The sequence below is a fragment of the Xenia sp. Carnegie-2017 genome, unplaced genomic scaffold (genome assembly GCF_021976095.1).
Source record: "Xenia sp. Carnegie-2017 unplaced genomic scaffold, XeniaSp_v1 HiC_scaffold_25, whole genome shotgun sequence".
In the NCBI taxonomy this organism is placed as follows: Eukaryota; Metazoa; Cnidaria; class Anthozoa; order Malacalcyonacea; family Xeniidae; genus Xenia; species Xenia sp. Carnegie-2017.
In genome coordinates this window covers 8,098,322-8,117,348 of record NW_025813488.1, presented here as the reverse complement: position 1 = coordinate 8,117,348, position 19,027 = coordinate 8,098,322, and the positions used below count along the sequence as shown (strand labels likewise).

Sequence of the window (19,027 nt, the reverse complement as noted above, 5' to 3'; positions counted from 1 at the left end):
TTTAATTTCATTGTATTGCTTCGTACTAGGGTCGGGTTCCCCGAGGCGGTGACCATATAAACCTATTGTTTTCCACTTTTTGTGCAAGTAATTGATTTGCAACTTGAAACCAAACGAAAAGCTAAGCGTTACGTTTCGGATTGCTTGCGTCTGATTGGTTCCGCTGACGTAAAGTAGGTTAATTTCCTCTTCCAACCACGTGATTGCGTTGGAAGTCGTATGCACTATGCAGTAAAATTTTCATACTTGATCATTTTGTTCTTTGAACGCAACGAACGCCTTGTTCTCCTTAACCAACGTTACCGAACATGGTAGATTTTTTGACTACGGTCTCTGAGGGATCGGGAAAGGCACAGACAGACAAACTGCGACAAAATGGCCACGAAGAATATGGAGAAAAGTATCGTGTGGATCGTCGAAAATTGGAGCTTATGTTACGTGGTAAGTACAGGCTTTTCATCAATGAAATTTTTCCTACGGCCGTCTTAGGTTTGACAGTTATGTACACTAAGTTAACTCGACCGTCATGGCCGTAGAGTTAGTGAAGTTGATTCATTTTGATTTTGCTTTTCGAGGAAGTTCTATCATTTAAATGTCGTTATGCTGCACGATTCCCGTCGTGTCCATATCATTTGCATAAAATGCGTCGCCCAGCTCTACCGTGCCATCGTGAACGGTGTGATGTAGAGAAAGGCGCCCGGTCTTGGTTGTATTTGTGTGCAGCGAATGCAAATAAAACACATGTCATCGCTTGATCATTGTTTATTATTCAGTTTATTTGTTTCCACCCGTCTCAATCCCAAATGAGAATTCGAAATATCTTGTGCTTCGCATTGTCGAATACTTTCTCGTGATATTCGACTTAACTTTTACGAATTTTTCATCCTGAGACACGATACCTTTTGTGCTAGACTTGTGGCTGATTCTCGTAAAAGCGACGGTGTGATGTCGAAGTGATTTCTGTCACAATTGGTTCATGACATAATTCTGGTTTTTTTTCGTTCTCCGAAGAATTCACAATATTCCATCACGCTATTTCTCGCGGCTTTAAAAGTTTATGTGCAAGAATTCGCTTGCACAATATGCTTTGTAAGCATTGAACGGTGTGTTGGACAGTTTGCATGACACAAATATCTTATTACCCTTTGCCCACATTTCAATCGTGTTTTGAAAAGTGCATCGAGCCGCAGATTTTTGAATTTTCGCATTTTGAATTTCTTTTGCTCAAAAATTAATGTTCCTTTGTAGTTTAAGCGTCTTGTTTTTTCATTCAGATACAGGGGACGAGACCGGCTTGACCGCCGAAGTTTATTTTGGACAGGTGAGCGTGAATTCGTGCTTACATGTACAAAATTATTCTGGCAATTTCCACGGACTGTTAGAATGGGACGGCATTTTCATTTCTTTCCAGGTCATGCGCGAAACGTCCACGGTAATCCACTGGCCTTCGAAGTTGAAAATCGGAGCAAAGTCCAAAAAAGGTTTTTCTATTGTGTATTTCCATCTACTTCAATTGCTATTGTTCAAAATATTGAACGATGAAACTTGAGATACGTGTGGAGTTGTTGGTTATTTTTTTAACGCATGTGCTTTTCAACTTTTTAAACTGAACTAGTGCAAGGAAAGTCCTAAGGCAGGCTATATTGCTACCTCTAGCTGATCGTTGTACTCTTTTTTGGGTTCTGTTTGCTTTGAAACCAATCTGAAAGCAAATTGCGTAGATTTCCTTGTCAATGTTCCAAAATTCGATTAAAATTTCAATCTGGGGGACATTTTATGCGTATTAGAAGCGTTTTTTCAAATTTAGGTTTCCTGAAAGTTAGCGGGCGTTTTTCAACTGGCGTTGGCGGTTTTCAATCGTAATTGGTTCCAAGGAACAACAAAGAAATTTTCTCTCCGGAAATGCGCGATTGTATCAGGTGTCGATGTCATGTATTCCATAATTGCTCGAATGCGTTAGTCTTAACTTGATTGCGTTCCTACTGTTTTCGCATAAAGCATCCAATTGTAGAATGTCAAACGGTGAAATTCCTTATGCGTTTATTGCGATCGCCATTGTTTTGCTCACATGCAGCTAATTAGAATAATATGCGTCGCGCATGTTTTTCGTGTGTCATTCTCATCAATTTACGAAATCGATTATCAGATCAAGTTCTCGGATATAGCTTGCTGGTGCTTTTCGAAAACAATTCGGTTTCTTCGGATCCATCGAAATTGAGCTTTTCTACTCTTCATAGCTCGGCGCGTTTGTACAATAATCCTCTAAAACGGCGGAAACGAGTGCACTTTGTCGAGAAAACAATGGGGTTTCTTCCAAGGTCGAGAAAAGTCGCGTTGCTTCATTTGGATGATGCTTTGCTCTGGCTGAAAATGCATCATCGAAAAACGACATAACATTTCGTTTGCTTTTTATTTTCTACTTATTTGCGGGAATATCATTTCCAGGATCTCTTCGGAGAGTTTTGTAAACTCATTTCGTTAATGAAAAACACTTCAAACCGTGCTCCTGTGCATCATAAAACAAACATGTCCATCCTTATTAGGTCATGCGTCCGATAGCAACGAGCTTTTCTCGGGTGTTTTGATTGCCTGTTTTGCAACGTGTCCTCGTGCACCGTCGCATCTCGGCAACAGCCCTGTCGAAATGTTTCCAAGGGCGTCGACAACTAATCCAATGACTTTAAGGGCGAGCGAACGTAAAAAAAACGCCTTGGCTGTTTTTAAGTTAAGTGCGAACGATTACACTAGAACCCAGGACACTCTAAATAGAAAGGTGTCATAAGCACCCGTGCTCATTTCTAACGTGTAATTTCTCCTGCCGCTGCACAACAGTACTTTATTGAGCGCAACAACAACACCCCCTTCTCGCCTAAAATACACTATCCGAAATAATTCGTGTGATCTGTTGACCGACCCCCGTGACCTCATTGTTTTTTTGGAAACAAACCGAAAATCTTGAACATCTTGGTGCTAGACGACGGCAGCCATGCATTTTATGCAAAAAACATCTTTCCCTGACACTAAGCCGTCGAAAGAATACGTTGACCCTGACGCATGGGATGCAAATATTTGATGTTGTTTGCGTAAAATAATCAACATACCACGCGTGCAAATTTCAAATCCCTGTCACTCGCGATGACACCATAATGGTTTAAGGAAATGATGCTGACGTCATGGAAAAATGAAAAACAACTGTGTGTTTGCTGTGTAACGTTTTTTCGAGTGAAAACTCGTGGGGGGGAGGGGGGTAGTTGAAAGGAGTTGTAACGTGTAAAAGCCACAACCAGTGATGTGCGGAAAAGAAGTCATTTTATGTTGAATTATAGAAAATGCTTTCACTGCGAACGGGAAGTATGTTTCCGAGAAACAATTTCCTATTTATTTTGTATTGGAATTAAGCCTTCTTGCGTGGGATGGATATGCGCACGATCACAAATGAAAACATTAGCACTATAAATGCTTCTACGCGACGCGTTTTCCGTTACGTAAGTAATTCGCCGTGTAGAACAATACATCAAGATAGGACGATTCTCTATCGTTTACAAGAAACGCGGCTTTCAACATATCCACGGCTATCAGTCACCGCGGTATCAATTCCCATGTAATCTGTCAATCTAAACATTCCTCCAGGGTTATTTTTAGCGTAATAACTGTCACTGTCTCATCAAATTACCCAGCTGCCTTGTGATATCTCAGAAATAATATCCAAAAACAAAGACATATCATTTTTATGGATTTAATCGTCTTGTCATTATTTGCTATTGACAAGATAAGTCTTTCGAAGCTTTCGAGCGATTTAATCCGGACGCGCGGTCATATGATTCAGCTTTGCTCCCTGTTGATATGAACAAGCTGCGTTGCATCTCAGAAAAATACCCAATTTAGGTTGTCGTTGAATTGACAATTTTCCCCTCCCATATTGTGGGCAATAATGACCTCGGGAACATTCTTTAGACCGAAAAATGATTGCTTGCGTTTGCATCAAGCTATTTTTGCTTTGTAATGACTGTGCTGTCTCCCCAGTGTGACGATATATGCCAGATCGGTCGAATGGGCTTAAACACACTCCCCCCCGTTCTAAATTATGCGACTGTATAAATCAGGTGGGAGAGTCAAGATCAAGCTCATCAGACCAAATTTAGTAAAAAAGAGTGCAGATTGACCAAACTGGGTCTCCGGGAATTCGAAGTGACATCGTCTCCCCGGAGTTATCTTAATTTCCGATTCTCCAACGCAGTTTACCCTATGACGTCAGACGTAACGCGAGTTTTTGCGATTGATTGATGTGTGATTCGTTATTTCCAGATCCCCACATACGAATTGCCGGCGAGCCTGAAAATATCAAGAAAGCTAAAGATATGGTGGCGGTGCGCTTGGAATCAAAGGTAAACCGATCGCCATTTAATGCGGTACAAAAACTTCACATGATCGACTGTCGTCTGCGCGTGCGCGTTATGGAACCGTAAGAAGCTGTTACATGACGCGGAGTCGCATTACATTGCTACTTTATGGTCTCGTTTTTATCGGGATGTTTCCAAACACACACTTGTGTTAAATATTCATGATCTACATTCAAAAATTGCCCACAGTGTCGAAAGAAAGTCCCAATGAGACTCGAAATGTGAGTGATCTTGCGTTTGTAATTTCAAACAACGAGTGCCGAGAAGGGGATGTCCGAGTAGGAATCCAATTTATTGTATTCAATCGATTATTTGTCTTGTTATTGATTGATTGATTGATCAACTTTTTTAAACACATTAGCCTTTTCAACAACTTCTGGGAGGTGTAAGATATTAAAATTAGATATTTTTGTCGTGACAGTAATGATGATAATTTGATTTGACCAGCACTTGGTGAATGATCTGCCATATTTATCGGTCTGATTTTTCGTTTTTAAACTATAAAGTAGCTTCGCCTATTAGCGACTGTTTAATTATTCTAGGTTATGTATGCTTCAGCTCTGAAATGAATACGAAACATAAATTAAGCATATTTTAAAAGATTTGAATGGTGTTAAATGTTTTGGTGGCGACGTGAATTTTTTATTTGACATCTAGTTCCACTCCTTTTCCTCGTTTTAAGATCATCATCATTAATTTAATTGAGGGGGTTAATATGCACAAGTACATGTTAAGTTTCGTGCAAACGCTCTCAACATGTTGAGTCTTGAAATGATATCACGTAGGATCATGGGATAAGATAATCCGCGACGCCTAGAAACTGCGTATGTTGTAATACAGCTGTATATACGGCTCAGTGACAAGCTCGACATTGTAGAGTGTGCTCTTTAAATGCTGATTGTTGAGGTGCGCTTTGCGACAGCAAGTTCAAGCTTCTCTCAACAACGCTCAAAACCACACGATACACCTCAACCACTGATCTCGAAATAAGACTGGATCAAAATGGCGTCGGTGGCTTCAAAATTTGTTTACTAAAAATATAGAGTTGCTTGATCCAGTCTTTTTTCGAGATCAGTGCCCTCGACTCTCCTCAACGGAGTGTGCAAATGATTTGAACATGTTGAGTCCACAATGTTGAGAGCGTCAGCACGCAGCTTCTTATCCATAAGAAACAAATAATTTCGGAGAAACTTAATCGGGCAAAACGTACGCATGTGAATATCACACCCACCCTACCCTCCCTCGATTATCGAGCTAGCTACGCCTCAATCGTGTGTAGCTTGAGTCATGTGACGAAACTATAATCCAAAAAGCTACCGCGATGGCCATGATGAAAATGTCATCATCAACATGTCTTTCCCGAATTCTTATTTTATGTTCGGTTTTCAGGCGAATCGCGTGACGCTAAAAATGGACGTGTCTCATACGGACCACTCGCATATTATCGGAAGACGCGGACAAAGTATCAACAGAGGTAAAAATTACTTTACCGTGCTTTTAATTGGAAGGGTTTTTTCGGCGTTAATAGGACTGTCGAAGGACCTGGCTAGGTAGCTTAAAGGGTTTTGTAGTATCTCGTGGATTCGTTCATTCAAAGTTTTCAAAGTTTTCATAGTTTTCAATCAATAAGGGTTAGTCTTACCAAATCACCTGAAAATTTTTGAAAGAATGAATCTATCCTTATAAGAGCGAAGTTATTTCAGCCTTGTTAAAAAAGAAGTTTGATCATCCGGGAGCGGTTGTTCGAAGCCTGGGTGGCAAGTTTTCAGTTGTTACGAGAATCTCTTGAAAAGCAAAGAGCTATTCAAGAGTAACAACTACAAGAGTACTTAACTGCTAATCAGGAATTTCAACAAAGTGAAATGTCGATTGAAGGAAATTTAATCACCTTTTTTTCCAAGACGCTTAAAAAGTCGTTAACCAATGGAGAGCTTTGTCTGGGCTTATCACAACTATACCCAGACCTCAGGGTTCGGACTTTTAGCTGTTGACGTCCCGATCCCCGGATGTCCGGATGTCCGATGTATAAGTACACATAAATATCATTCTACCTTCTGAATTTTTTGCCCGTAGTTATGGAGGATACAAACTGCCACATACATTTTCCCGACTCAAACAGGGGAACCACAAGTGTCGAGAAAAGCAATCAGGTATCTTGTCTTTTTCATTGTTCATTGAGTGGTATCGTCTGTCGTCATCGTTACGTTTGCGGTTTTGTGGGCTGTGATAGATTAACGTGATTTTTTCTGCCAATGGATTTCTACCTTCTGTTTTCTATGTAGGTCTCCATAACTGGACAACCTGAAGGAGTAGAGCGGGCAAGGTTCATCATCAGGGTAAAGGATCGCATTTATTATTCTTCTAACACGACACTAAAAGAAAATTCCTCCGAGATGTATTCTTATAAGTTCTAATTGACACACCTCCTGAACCCCCTCTAGTCCTAGCTAGGATGGGTGCACATCCATCCACACCCCTCCCCTAAACACATCCAGTCATCCATCCACATCCCTCTCCCAAACACATCTATCCCCATCAATTCCCTGGACACATCTATCCACACCCATCCTTTGAACACATCACAGTGCTCCTAATGAAGCGACGAGACTTCCATCATTTCACTGTTTATTGATGTTTTGTTTTCTCATTCAGTCGATGTTACCACTTGTCGTGTATGTCGAAATTCCTTACTACGATAACGTTTTCATGCAAGTCGATTCATCATCTCCGCCAATACAGGCCATTCAGCAGAAGTACGACGTCACTTTTATCGTTAATGGGGTAGGTGTTTTACAAGGCAAGTTTGTTCGAAGAAACCACAGTCTTGAGGCTCTGCGTATGGATTAACCGTGTACGAGACCTTGTTTCATGTTTGTAGACGTAGATCGTCAAGTTTAGTAGAGTCCTGAGAAGGATTGTTGGTGTTGATGTTGACCGACGTTTCGACAACCTTAGCGGTAGTCATCGCCAGAGTCGAAGACGACAATCGCTAAGGTTGTCGAAACGTCAGTCAACAGCAACAAAAACAGTCCTTCTCACGAATATACAAACCTGGACGATCTACATCTACAAACATGTAACGATACTCCCGGGTTCAAACCATTTACTTTATTAAAACCATGTTTCCTTGTTTAGTCCTCATTTGACTGAGAATGATGCTCAATCATCCTATAGAATTTTAACCTCACAGTTGAAAGGCATATACAAAGCAAATGTATCGAAAATTCTATGCAGTAAAACGCCGCGTATAAGAGCCCGGAGTTAAAGAACTCGTCGGGTTAACTTTTTTATTCATGCCCCACTCTATGTAAGGACCTGTTGAGGTTAGAATTTCAAACGAGGTCATATTTTATTTTCATCACGCTAGGATAGATACCAAAAAGTAAAAATTACAGCTAAAAATAAATGAAGTCCCTATTCACATAGTGATGATAATGACTTAGTAGTCAGATTCCTAGATGAGGCAAATATTTTGTAACATAGGGTTGGTTTGTGAGAGCACGTACTGCATGTAATTTCAAATATTACTTGGGCATGACGATATAAATATTTTCTAAACCAACCGAAAAGGAGTCATTTTTCTTTACAAAATATGGACCAATTAAAAAAGGGCCTAATATCGCGACGAGCACCATTTATATAAGAACCTGTTTAGGCCAGCTTGAAAAATCCAACTTCTTACATGCGGTGTTTTACTATATCGCGAAGCGTAGTAGTGGCTCTCACAGGATCGCGTTAATACCAATGTCGGTGACGTTATGTGGAGGAAAGTAGGAAAACAGTATAATTTCGAGAACATATTGAAAGACTTTCAAGAAGTTGACATCAACTGCCTTCGTTTCCTTGCGGTTCTGGCAGTTTTATATATTTTTCTTCAAATATCATTACCGACATTGATGTTTCTACTTCTTGCAGCTCTGTAAGAATCTTTATGTATGTAGAATTGAATGTAGTGACCATGACAAGTTACTTCAATTTGCTTTGTCTTGAATAGAGATCTCAGATTGGTGTGATTGTAGCTGTTAGAGGAAGCCAATACGCAGTCGAAGCAATGAAGGTATAAAAGTGTAGACCATTGAACTAAAATACATGGAACGCTACCTGATAAATGAAGCCAAATCTTACACCCCGACACGCGATATCACACCCAGACACGAGTGTGTAGTTTTTCGAGATTCTCTCGCGGAGTGAAAATTGATTGAGTACAACACGCGTGGCTGGGTGTAAGATTTGGCTTCAAAAAATTATCAGGCTTTTCTATTACAGGTAGCGTTCCATGTATTTCAGTTCAATGGTGTAGACAGATTGTGCGCATTGAATCTGAGCTTTTAAATGCTGTACTTTGTTTTTTATCGAACTTAGGAAGCCATCATATGTTTAGCTAAACATCTCACTGGTGCTGTCGATGTAACCCAGGTTCGTTTTGTTTTGATGTGATGACTCATCATGATTCATGTTCAAGCTCCATATTTGTTCACGTGACGTGCATGGCGTCTACTACTTCTTGTACGATGTCGACCAAGCCAATACATCTTAGTTCTGTTAAAAATATTTTGCTCAAAATATGTTGCGTTACCTCTTACAGGATACGGTTCAGGTAAATTAAGGTCGGCAGACGACAAACATCAGAGAAGATTCAGTTGTGTGGCACTGTATAGAAACAAACAATAATCCCACTGTTGAAATTTTTCTCGTAGCGCATATCTTATTACTCATGTGCTTATCATAGTGGAAGCAAGTAAATTGCATTTTCTGTCCACTTGGAAATGTGAGTTGACTAGCCGCAGTCAGCAATCTAATTAAATGTACAACAGCCACTCGCACAGCGAAGTGAGAGTACTGTTTGTTTCTATACTGTGTCTGCGTGTGTTTTCGCGAATTACGATTCGGATAAATTTAGGTCAACAAGAAGAAAAGATTCGTTTGTCCCCAAAAAAACAACGGCAGCACCTTAATTTCCATTCGACACGAGTATGAAAGTGCTCGATTCCTTGAGTGCTTGTTTTCTTTAAAGTGAAGCTTGGAATAATATTTTGAAGCATATATTTTAACAACTTCCTATATTCCAACGCCATCATCAGAGAATCAGTATTTCCCCCTCCCTCTCTCCGATGTGTTCTTTGTCATGACGTTGTATAGATTCTGCAGAGTTTTTCCTTTTGAGGGGAGGGTGGAATCTTTAATTTCCAATGATTTCTCCTATATGATTACCCATGATTAAAAACAATTGCAAACGTGCGTTCAATTTTAATAATAACGTTGCTTGTGATCTTTCCATGCAATCGGTGCATCCTTGATGCGAATTCTTTATTTCAAGCTCAGGCTCGAACAACAATTATAGTATTTAGTGTTGAACTTTATTCTCAGTGAATGCTGTAGAGCAATCCTTGAAGCGTTGTCATCGCCCGTTCATCCACCTAATGTCATAGCTCATGTCATAGCTGATGTCATAGCCCATCGTTCATCTACCCGTTGTCATCGCCCGTTCATCTACTTACACATTTCCTTTCTCTCTCCCTTTCCTAGATACTAAATTATGCTCAACTGCATCTTGACGTTGCACCGCAGCATCACATGTTTGTCGTCGGACGATCCGCTCGTAATATTCGTGAGATAATGGAAGAGACTGGCGCGAAGATCGATTTGCCAAGTCCCACTTTGAGCACGCGTACCGGCGTCATAATCATATCCGGACCGATTCATGCTGTCATACAGGCCAGAGCCTTGCTTGTGGTAAGTTTGCGTTTAGCTAAATTCTCTTTCTGATGGTAAAGTGCTAAATTAAGTGAGACTTTGCATTTCGTACGTTTTAAACACGGAATTGAAGCATAACTATTGAACTTTTGCATAATGTCATTTGTTTTTTCAATTTGCATTCGGTTTGTTTCAAATCACAACTAAAACTTTAAATTTAAGACATTTAGGTATGGGCTGCCATGCATTTGAAGACATTTAGCCAAGGCTTGCCATGCATTTGAAGACATTTAACCAAGGCCTGCCATACAGTTAAAGACATTTAACCAAGGCTTGCCATGCAGTTGAAGACATTTAACCAAGGCTTGCCATGCAGTTGAAGACATTTAGCCAAGGCTTGCCATGCAGTTGAAGACATTTAGCCCAAGCTTGCCATGCAGTTAAAGACATTTAGCCAAGGCTTGCCATGCAGTTAAAGACATTTAACCAAGGCTTGCCATACAGTTGAAGGCATTTAACCAAGGCTTGCCATGCAGTTGAAGACATTTAGCCAAGGCTTGCCATGCAGTTGAAGACATTTAGCCAAGGCTTGCCATGCATTTGAAGACATTTAGCCAAGGCTTGCCATACATTTGAAGACATTTAGCCAAGGCTTGCCGTGCATTTGAAGACATTTAGCCAAGGCTTGCCATGCATTTGAAGACATTTAGCCAAGGCTTGCCATGCATTTGAAGACATTTAGCCAAGGCTTGCCATGCATTTGAAGACATTTAGCCAAGGCTTGCCATGCAGTTGAAGACATTTAGCCGAGGGCTACTTTGCAGTCGAAGACATACAACCACGGTTCACCATGCAACTGCAGACATTTAGCTACAAATTACCATGCTATTTAAAACACTAAGCTTTACGGGTTTGCATGCCATTCAAGGCATCCAGCTACAGGCTTAAGCTTGAATTATTCATGAAAAATTCATAGCATCATCAAAGCAGTGTAAAATTATTTTAAAAGTTCCAATTAAGACGCATTTACTTGGATCGAACTTTCTTTGACGCCTCGCTTTTATCTGTAATATCCGCCTGTTTTTGTTTTAAACTGTTGATATTGTTATGTGGATGACGTCATATTGTATTATCTTACCAGGATTATCTACCATTACTTTTGATGTTCGATTTAAAAGAAGAGGAGGCCGAACAATTTGCAGAGCAACCAGGTTTTGATAAACATTATCCGCTTTATATATGGATTGAATTATGATTCAAACTTTGGTGGCCTCCCTCACAGAAGTGGTGGCACCATCTCCCCACCACTCTCCACCACTCTCCACCACTTATTTTACCGAAGCAATTTTTTATTAATCCATGAACTCGACAAAAACGTCCTTAAATTATTGTGGTCGATTATGACAATGTGTGTTGTATTACAATTGATATAAATTTTAAGATGCATATTCTTTGCCGTTCGAACACGAACTCCCTGGGAGGGGCACCAAAAGACATGTTAAAACCGATCCCGGTCACACTGCTGGTGCATGTTAAGATTGTCATTGTTTAAAACGGTATTTTGGGACATTTGTCATTACAGAACGTCTCAAGCAGATTGAAGATAAGTTTATGGTATCCATAACCATAAAACCTAAACCGAAGCAGACAAGTAAGGTATGTAAGGGATGCCTAAATGACATTTCATGTTTCCTCCAGCAGACAAGATCACATACATAGATACATAACTGGTTTATTAATTTCTAAAAATTGCACATGAATTCAAGCCGAATTCGATTTGATAACGTACTAATTACTACAGGTTACTGTATGGTGATACTTGTAAGTATAACCATGGCTAGTTAATTCTATAGGATGATTGAGCATCATTCTCAGTCAAATGAGGACTAAACAAGGAAACGTGGTTTTAATAAAGTAAATGGTTTGAACCCGGGAGTATCGTTACATGTTTGTAGATGTAGATCGTCCAGGTTGGTATAGTCCTGAGAAGGACTGTTTTAGTTGTTGTTGACTGACGTTTCGACAACCTTAGTCATCTTCAGAGTCATCTTTGACTCATCTATGGCTCTAAAGATGACAACCGCTAAGGTTGTCGAAACGTCAGTCAACAACAACAAAAACAGTCCTTCTCTCGACTATACCAACCTGGACGATCTACATCTACAAACATGTTACGTGCTTTTCTTACATCAGAATTTTTTTCATCTTCGGTAAAAATTTGTGCAATTTATGCGACGGAGTTCTATCGTTATTATTGACAGTCGCTGACGATCAAGACCAAGGAAAAGAATTCGAGGAATCTTTACCTTACTCGCTTACAAATCATGGGTGGCTCTATTTACTCGCCATCAATACAGCCGAATTTACCGAGTGATGTATTTTTGCCGCTTTCATATTATTCGTTGAACCCGACGAGCACCTTCTCTCCGCTGCCATCTCCCACTCCTAATTCTGATAGGTCAGAATCTCCCTCATCTTTCTCCCACCGGCAGACGCCTCCGCCCCCGCCTCTAAATCAAGGTCGTCCCCCTCCGGGTTTTGACATATCGCGTCAAAATCGTTCTGTCAGCTTCAACGATGGAGACTATCACAGGAAAACAAAATCGTCCGAAATGGGTTTGGGAACAAGTGTGCGGAATGCTGTGTCTGAAAAAGGTTTGTGTTTAGTTATGCTATAGCCCATTTCCAAAACCCCCTTTTTTTGCGATGCATTACTCTCGCAAGAAACATCATATTGCTAGCTTTTCCTGTTTATCGTACGTTTAAAGAGCTGCATCTTACACAAACTATTATGGTTTAGCAATTGCTTAAGATCTCATGCTCTTATAATATTTTTTTTTAATTTCATGTCGAAATTTTACCGTTGAAGCGGCATTGAAATATTCAGCGTTTGAATTTCTTTAGGGTCGCCAAATAACTCGCTGAATTTGAGCTCGCCGCGTCGTAATTCAGAACCTCAGACTTACTCCGATGACATATGGAAACCAGCTTCTTCTGATGTCATACAACCCAAAGCTCTCGGCCCGCCTAGTTCCAGTTCTTCCACGGTCCCTTCTGGTTCGTCACGGTTTGCTTTTCTGGAGGGGGTGATAAATGCCAGGTAAGAACGCCTCCTCCCTACCCTCCCCCAACCAATTTCATGTTTCCACTAATTAGATGAATATTTTGCCTGTCGTAGGTCCAGTCAACTTCTTGATTCTCATGGCTCTAATCAAAGCAGTTCTTTTAGCTCGTTTGCGTCAGCGTAAGTGTTTCATTGTGCGTAAGTGCCAAAACATTAGTTGACAAGTTACCCAACATGAAATAGAAGTAACATGATTAACTAGTGGATTCTCCTCTTGCTTTAGTTACAGCTTTGCAATGGTTAAACATTCTGTTAATTAAGCAAATCAGTCTGCGACGTGGATGATAATTATTGCTGTCTAACATTACTAGATACACTATGAACAGTTCTTTTTGACTGCGTGACTTTAAAATAGACAGAACTATCGCGTGCATGGATCCAGTTTAGTTTGGAGTTCCCCTGAGATATGATTGTTGCTATAGATCTCTATGAAGAACAGTTTAAATGCTACTTAACCATCTTAAATTTGTTCAGCTATCACTACCAGAAGTTTAGTTTAGGTTTAATCCAATGGCGACTCGGGATTGACACTTAAAGCAAAAAGAATTAGAACTTATCAACTTTATTTCCTCTCTTTCAGATCTTTTAATCTGGATCGATGTTTGGAAACGGAACCGCAGAAAAAGGTTTGTGATGCTTGTCGATTATTCTATCTCATACAGCTTTATATTCATTACCGCATCGCTTCTGCAGTTTCAAGATTACGAGAGAAAAATGATTTTGTCAACAGAGAGTAAGTCTGCGATGAGATATGTTTTTCTTTTTTTTATCGTTTACATCAGAAGAGAACAAGTGTTTAACAAATTTCGTTTTTCTATCCCTTGTAGTTCGCTCCAGAGAAATGGTCCATCCGGAAGTTCGAATACCTACGGACGAATGGAGTGGTTTGCATCTCTCAAAGTCTGCCGATTTTGAAGCACTCAGGAAGTCCGAGGTTTACTTTGATCCTGCAATTGATATTTTTTCGAAGCACTACGGAAACTATAGTGGACTTAGTTACATCAGCGAATATTGCTTCGGTGCTGTTGTACTGTTATGCGTTGTATTATCGTGACATTTTTTGTATTTCAGCTATCAAAGAAGAGTAAGGAAGGATCGAAAGATGTACCGATATCTTTAAACGAGGTACGGCATGTATCATGTAACTTAAAACGCATTTTCGTACCTACCAGATCTCGACTCGTGAACATTAGAAACAAACTTACAAAGTAAATGGTTTGAACCCGAGAGTATCGTTACATGTTTTTTGGTGTAGATCGTCCAGGTTAGTATAGTCCTGAGAAGGACGGTTTTTGTTGTGGTTGACTGACGTTTCGACAACCTTAGTGGTAGTCATCTTCTTAGCGATAGTCATCAGCAGTAGACATTTGACTCTGAAGATAACTACCGCTAAGGTTGTCGAAACGTCAGTGAACAACAACAAAAACAGTCCTTCTCAGGACTATACTAACCTGGACGATCTACATCTACAAACATGAAACAAACAGATGCCGATCATGTGGAGTATCAGATGTGGTTTGAACTCATGGTAAAGATCGCTTTTTTAATTTTCAAACGACGAATTGTCTTTGGTTTTAGCATCGAACACGAATAAGGTGTTTTTGATTTTGTTTTTATCTGCGGTTATCACATATACAGACGTATTCAAGAGCTCCTTAAAGACTTAAACCTAGCATCTTAAGATCGCGCTATTCAAACGTAGATAACTCCATTAGTTTCATATGGTTTTTATCCAGCCAAAGGCCAAACCGAGGTTGCTGAATGGTCGAATGGACAGAGATCCTAGTGCATCCATGCAGGTAGAAATTTTTGTTTTCCAAACTTCTCCTGTGCAGTTGATTTTAATTTCAGGGCAATATTCTCCCGGGCATGGAGTCATTTTGGTCACAGTATAATAAATATACAGTGGGGTTGCATTGAATATTGTCGTGTCACGCATATCTTATTAAGCATGTGATTATTTTTCCGACCAATAAGATTACTGGCTTTGCTAACGGCAGCCAGTAATCAGCTATTTATACAACGAAGTGTCCCTACTGTAAATTCCCTATACTGCATCTTGCTGTTGCATGTACGACATAAACTAAATCGGTGAGAATGTCCTTTTGCTATGCATTGGTTACAATATATTGAAGTATTAAAGTAAATGGTTTGAACTCGGGAGTATCGTTACATGTTTGTAAATGTAGATTGTCCAGGTTGGTATAGTCCTGAGAAGGACTGTTTTTGTTGTTGTTGACTGACGTTTCGACAACCTTACCGGTAGTCATCTTCAGATGTAAGACAACAACAACAAAAACAGTCCTTCTCAGGACTATATCAACCTGGACGATCTACATTTACAAACATATATTGAAGTATTAGCCTGTTAAGTTTCTACCAATGAAAATAGAAATGCATTTTCGAAATCGATGGTAGTGTTATGATTTCTTTCCAATGCAGGTTCTTAGTGGAAGATTGTCCATGGAAAACGACCGTAAGTTGCTTGCTAATGTTCTCTTTGGGGGTTATTCGTGACGATATTAATGACGTATTCGTTATTGTGACGTATTCATTATTGAGGCATATCACATTTCACGAAACAACGTTAATGACGTCACTTTCATTATTGAGGCATATCACATTCACGATATAACATTAATGACGTCACTTTCATTATTGAGACATATCACATTTCACGAAACAACGTTAATGACGTCACTTTCATTATTGAAGCATATCACATTTCACGAGACAACATTAATGACGTCACTTTCATTATTGAGGCATATCACATTTCACGAAACAACGTTAATGACGTCACTTTCATAATTGAAGCATATCACATTTCAGGAGACAACATTAAACACGAGAAATCACATTTGTTAAACGTCACATTATTGATATCACATTTGACAAACATTAATGCAATTGAGGCATATCATCGAAAATCTCCTTTTTGTTATGTTGAGATCGTCTTTCATGTTGAGACATCACATTTCACGAAACAACGTTAATTTTTCATTTGTTGGTTTTACCGACGTTGCATTTGAATGGAATTTCACAACGTTTCTTCAATGTGTCATTTAGCACTTTTTTCATATCCATTTCACGAAACAACGCGTCACTTTCATTATTGAAATATCACATTTACGACAACATTAATGACGTCACTTTCTTTATTGAGGCATATCACATTTCACGAAACAACGTTAATGACGTCACTTTCATAATTATTTTCACACAACATAATACGTCACTTTCATTATTGAGACATATCACATTTCACGAAACAACGTCGTCACTTTCATTATTGAAGCATATCACATTTTACGAGCAACTTAATGACGTCACTTATTGAGGCATATCATTTCACGAAACTTAATGACGTACTTTCATAATGGAAGCATATTTTCACGAGACAACATTAATCGTCACTATTATTCATATGTTGAAATTAAAACTTTCATTATTGAAATATAAATTTCACGCACATTAATGACGACCATCACACGAGTGACACTTTCATGCCAACATTAGGTTTTGGCATTCTTTCCCATTAGACGTCATTTTCATTATAATATCATTTCCGATCTTTGTGTAAAGGGGGTTTATCTTTAAATACGTGCTAACCTCAAGTGTCGCGTTGCTGGTTGCAGTAACGTTAAGCGCATGCGTGTTGCATTGCGACCTGATGCGCTCACCGGTCATCAACATTTCTTCATTCGAATCGGGAAATTTCTTCCGTTTTATTTTCATCGAGATTAAACTCAATAAGCAAACTGTTGCGAAACAAAGCTTCGCAAGCTGAAAGATTTTTACAATGCATCTTTGCTTGATTTTTCATATTTCGTTCACTTGAAAACCGCGTTTGTTTACCTATCCACGTTTGCCGTTCTCAATATGAATGTTCTTAAGTGCACGTTTTAACGGTACGTGGTAAAAATAGCTGTGTAAATAAACGCGTTTTCATGTAGTCAACGTTTTTAACGGTCAACGGCATTCGCTCGTATTCAAACTTCAGTTTAAAGTTTTCCTACTTATCTGTCCGTAAAATTGGGAGACGAATTATGTTAGTAGCAACTTGAAATATGTCGATTCAAATGTTCGAAAAACAGCACTATTACAACTACAGTGAAATTTGCTTTGTCATTTATTGTTGTGAGTGTTTCCTAGGCGACAGTCAAAACACCAATCAAAGCAATGATAACGCTTCAACCACGATGTCTGGTGAGTATATTTGGATTTTTTTTTGTTTTTGTGTCATTTTCGCGTGGTTACAGATATTGGCTAAGTATGATAATTTGTTCTCCAGGTTTGGATAATGTGTTGAAACTTTATGGCATTGACGATTTGTCTGATCAGTTCAAGAAATTGGAGGTACGCAAGGCTTTAGGATAGCCAACCGAAGTTGTGTTACGTCATACGCATTATGACACGTGATGCGAGTTGATCTCTCATGATTTACCTCTAAAGTGGTTTGAGATTGCTATTTCGCCACCTTCGAGTTGAAATCATTGGCGTGCAACACAGAAAAGTGGCGATTTTATCTGTTATCTTGTGTGAAATGTGCAATGGTGAAAGTGTCTTTTCTTTATTTTATCCTTTGTTCTCTTGTAGATAACAAGTTTGGACGTTTTTTTGACACTAAATAAAGAAGACTTGAAGGAGGCGGGATTCGAACCTCTCGGCGTCAGAAAGAAAATCGAAAATGCGATTGAAGGTTTGCATTTGCCAATTGCTGTTGATTGTAGCGACTTGTAGTTTTGTCAGATAAATTCAACTCGCTGTGGATGAAGTCACGGATGCAAAAATATCCGGTCATGCTTCAAGGGATTCGGGGCACGTCGAAAATTCCCCGCAGTTTTATTCAATGATTGAGGGATGGAGGGGGCATCCTGCCACTCTCCCCCCCCCCCATTTTATTAATGTCCATCTTTCTTTTCAATGGCTGCAATTTAAAATATACGATCCCTGCGATAAGGCCTTTCACTCGTGCATTTTCTAGATATGAAGAGCGCCAAAAAAGTTGTTGTACGAAACGCTATTATGGCGAGAGCGATCAACTACCAAACGTTCCAGCCACTACAACTCAATTCTCAAAGTGGACGTTTTTAACACGTGTTTCAAGTCCTCCCTTTTTGGACGAAGTCTGTCGTCATCGGCCGCCCGGCAGCATTTGCGTTCGAAAACAATGTAGCTGAAGAAGCTGTGAGTAAAGCCGCTGTCAATTTGTGTGTTAGTGTCGTGGGCTCGTTATTTATTTGCGTGGGTTATGAACCTTTGAAAGTCTGAGTGTCCAAGCAAACGCCTTGTGATCATCAACTCTTTTGAACACTTCGCTGTTTTGGTTTGAATTGTTTTTGTTTGTGTGGGTTCTTGCCAAAGGAAATAGTCGTATTCTCCATGTGTTTCAGTTAGTTTGTTAAAAAGATACGAATCAATGGCAACTCTTAATATTTTCATGTTCGTCGCTTGATTTGTAAGCGAAAGGAAGTATATATATATATACATATGCGAGGGACCACAGTGAAAACGTTTCGGGTTGTCCATTGTTTGGTATCACTTCATATAAATTGCAGTTATCATATATCATGGCAAGTGTTTAACGGTAGTTTAAAATGTTTATAAAAATAGCTATAGTCCTAGCGTTTTAGGATGATAGAACTGTTAAGGAATGTCGATCATTGTGCGCTGTCCAAATCGGTGTTCTTGCAAAGACTTCTAGTATTTTAGACCTTGCAAAGACTTCTGGTATTTTAGACCACCAAGTCAGTGTCTGGAGAAGCTAAGATTAAATTTTTACTATACTTCTTAGCACTATCTTGTT

The 19,027-nt window shown here is 39.4% G+C and overlaps 1 protein-coding gene across 1 annotated transcript; it reads left to right on the top strand.

Moving 5' to 3' along the window:
• Positions 1-42: 42 nt before the first annotated feature.
• LOC124452734 (protein bicaudal C homolog 1-like) lies at positions 43-19,014 on the top strand. The gene is made up of 26 exons (XM_047003330.1): positions 43-441; positions 1,275-1,321; positions 1,412-1,481; positions 4,306-4,385; positions 5,790-5,874; positions 6,474-6,550; positions 6,683-6,736; positions 7,053-7,181; positions 8,395-8,457; positions 8,763-8,816; positions 9,927-10,133; positions 11,236-11,305; positions 11,677-11,750; positions 12,356-12,749; positions 12,999-13,194; positions 13,273-13,338; positions 13,799-13,844; positions 13,912-13,951; positions 14,046-14,152; positions 14,290-14,343; positions 14,955-15,017; positions 15,661-15,694; positions 17,374-17,427; positions 17,513-17,577; positions 17,818-17,920; positions 18,206-19,014. Exons 1-26 carry the CDS (start codon positions 309-311, stop codon positions 18,313-18,315), a joined length of 2,475 nt encoding a protein of 824 aa, XP_046859286.1. The 5' UTR covers positions 43-308; the 3' UTR covers positions 18,316-19,014.
• Positions 19,015-19,027: the final 13 nt, after the last annotated feature.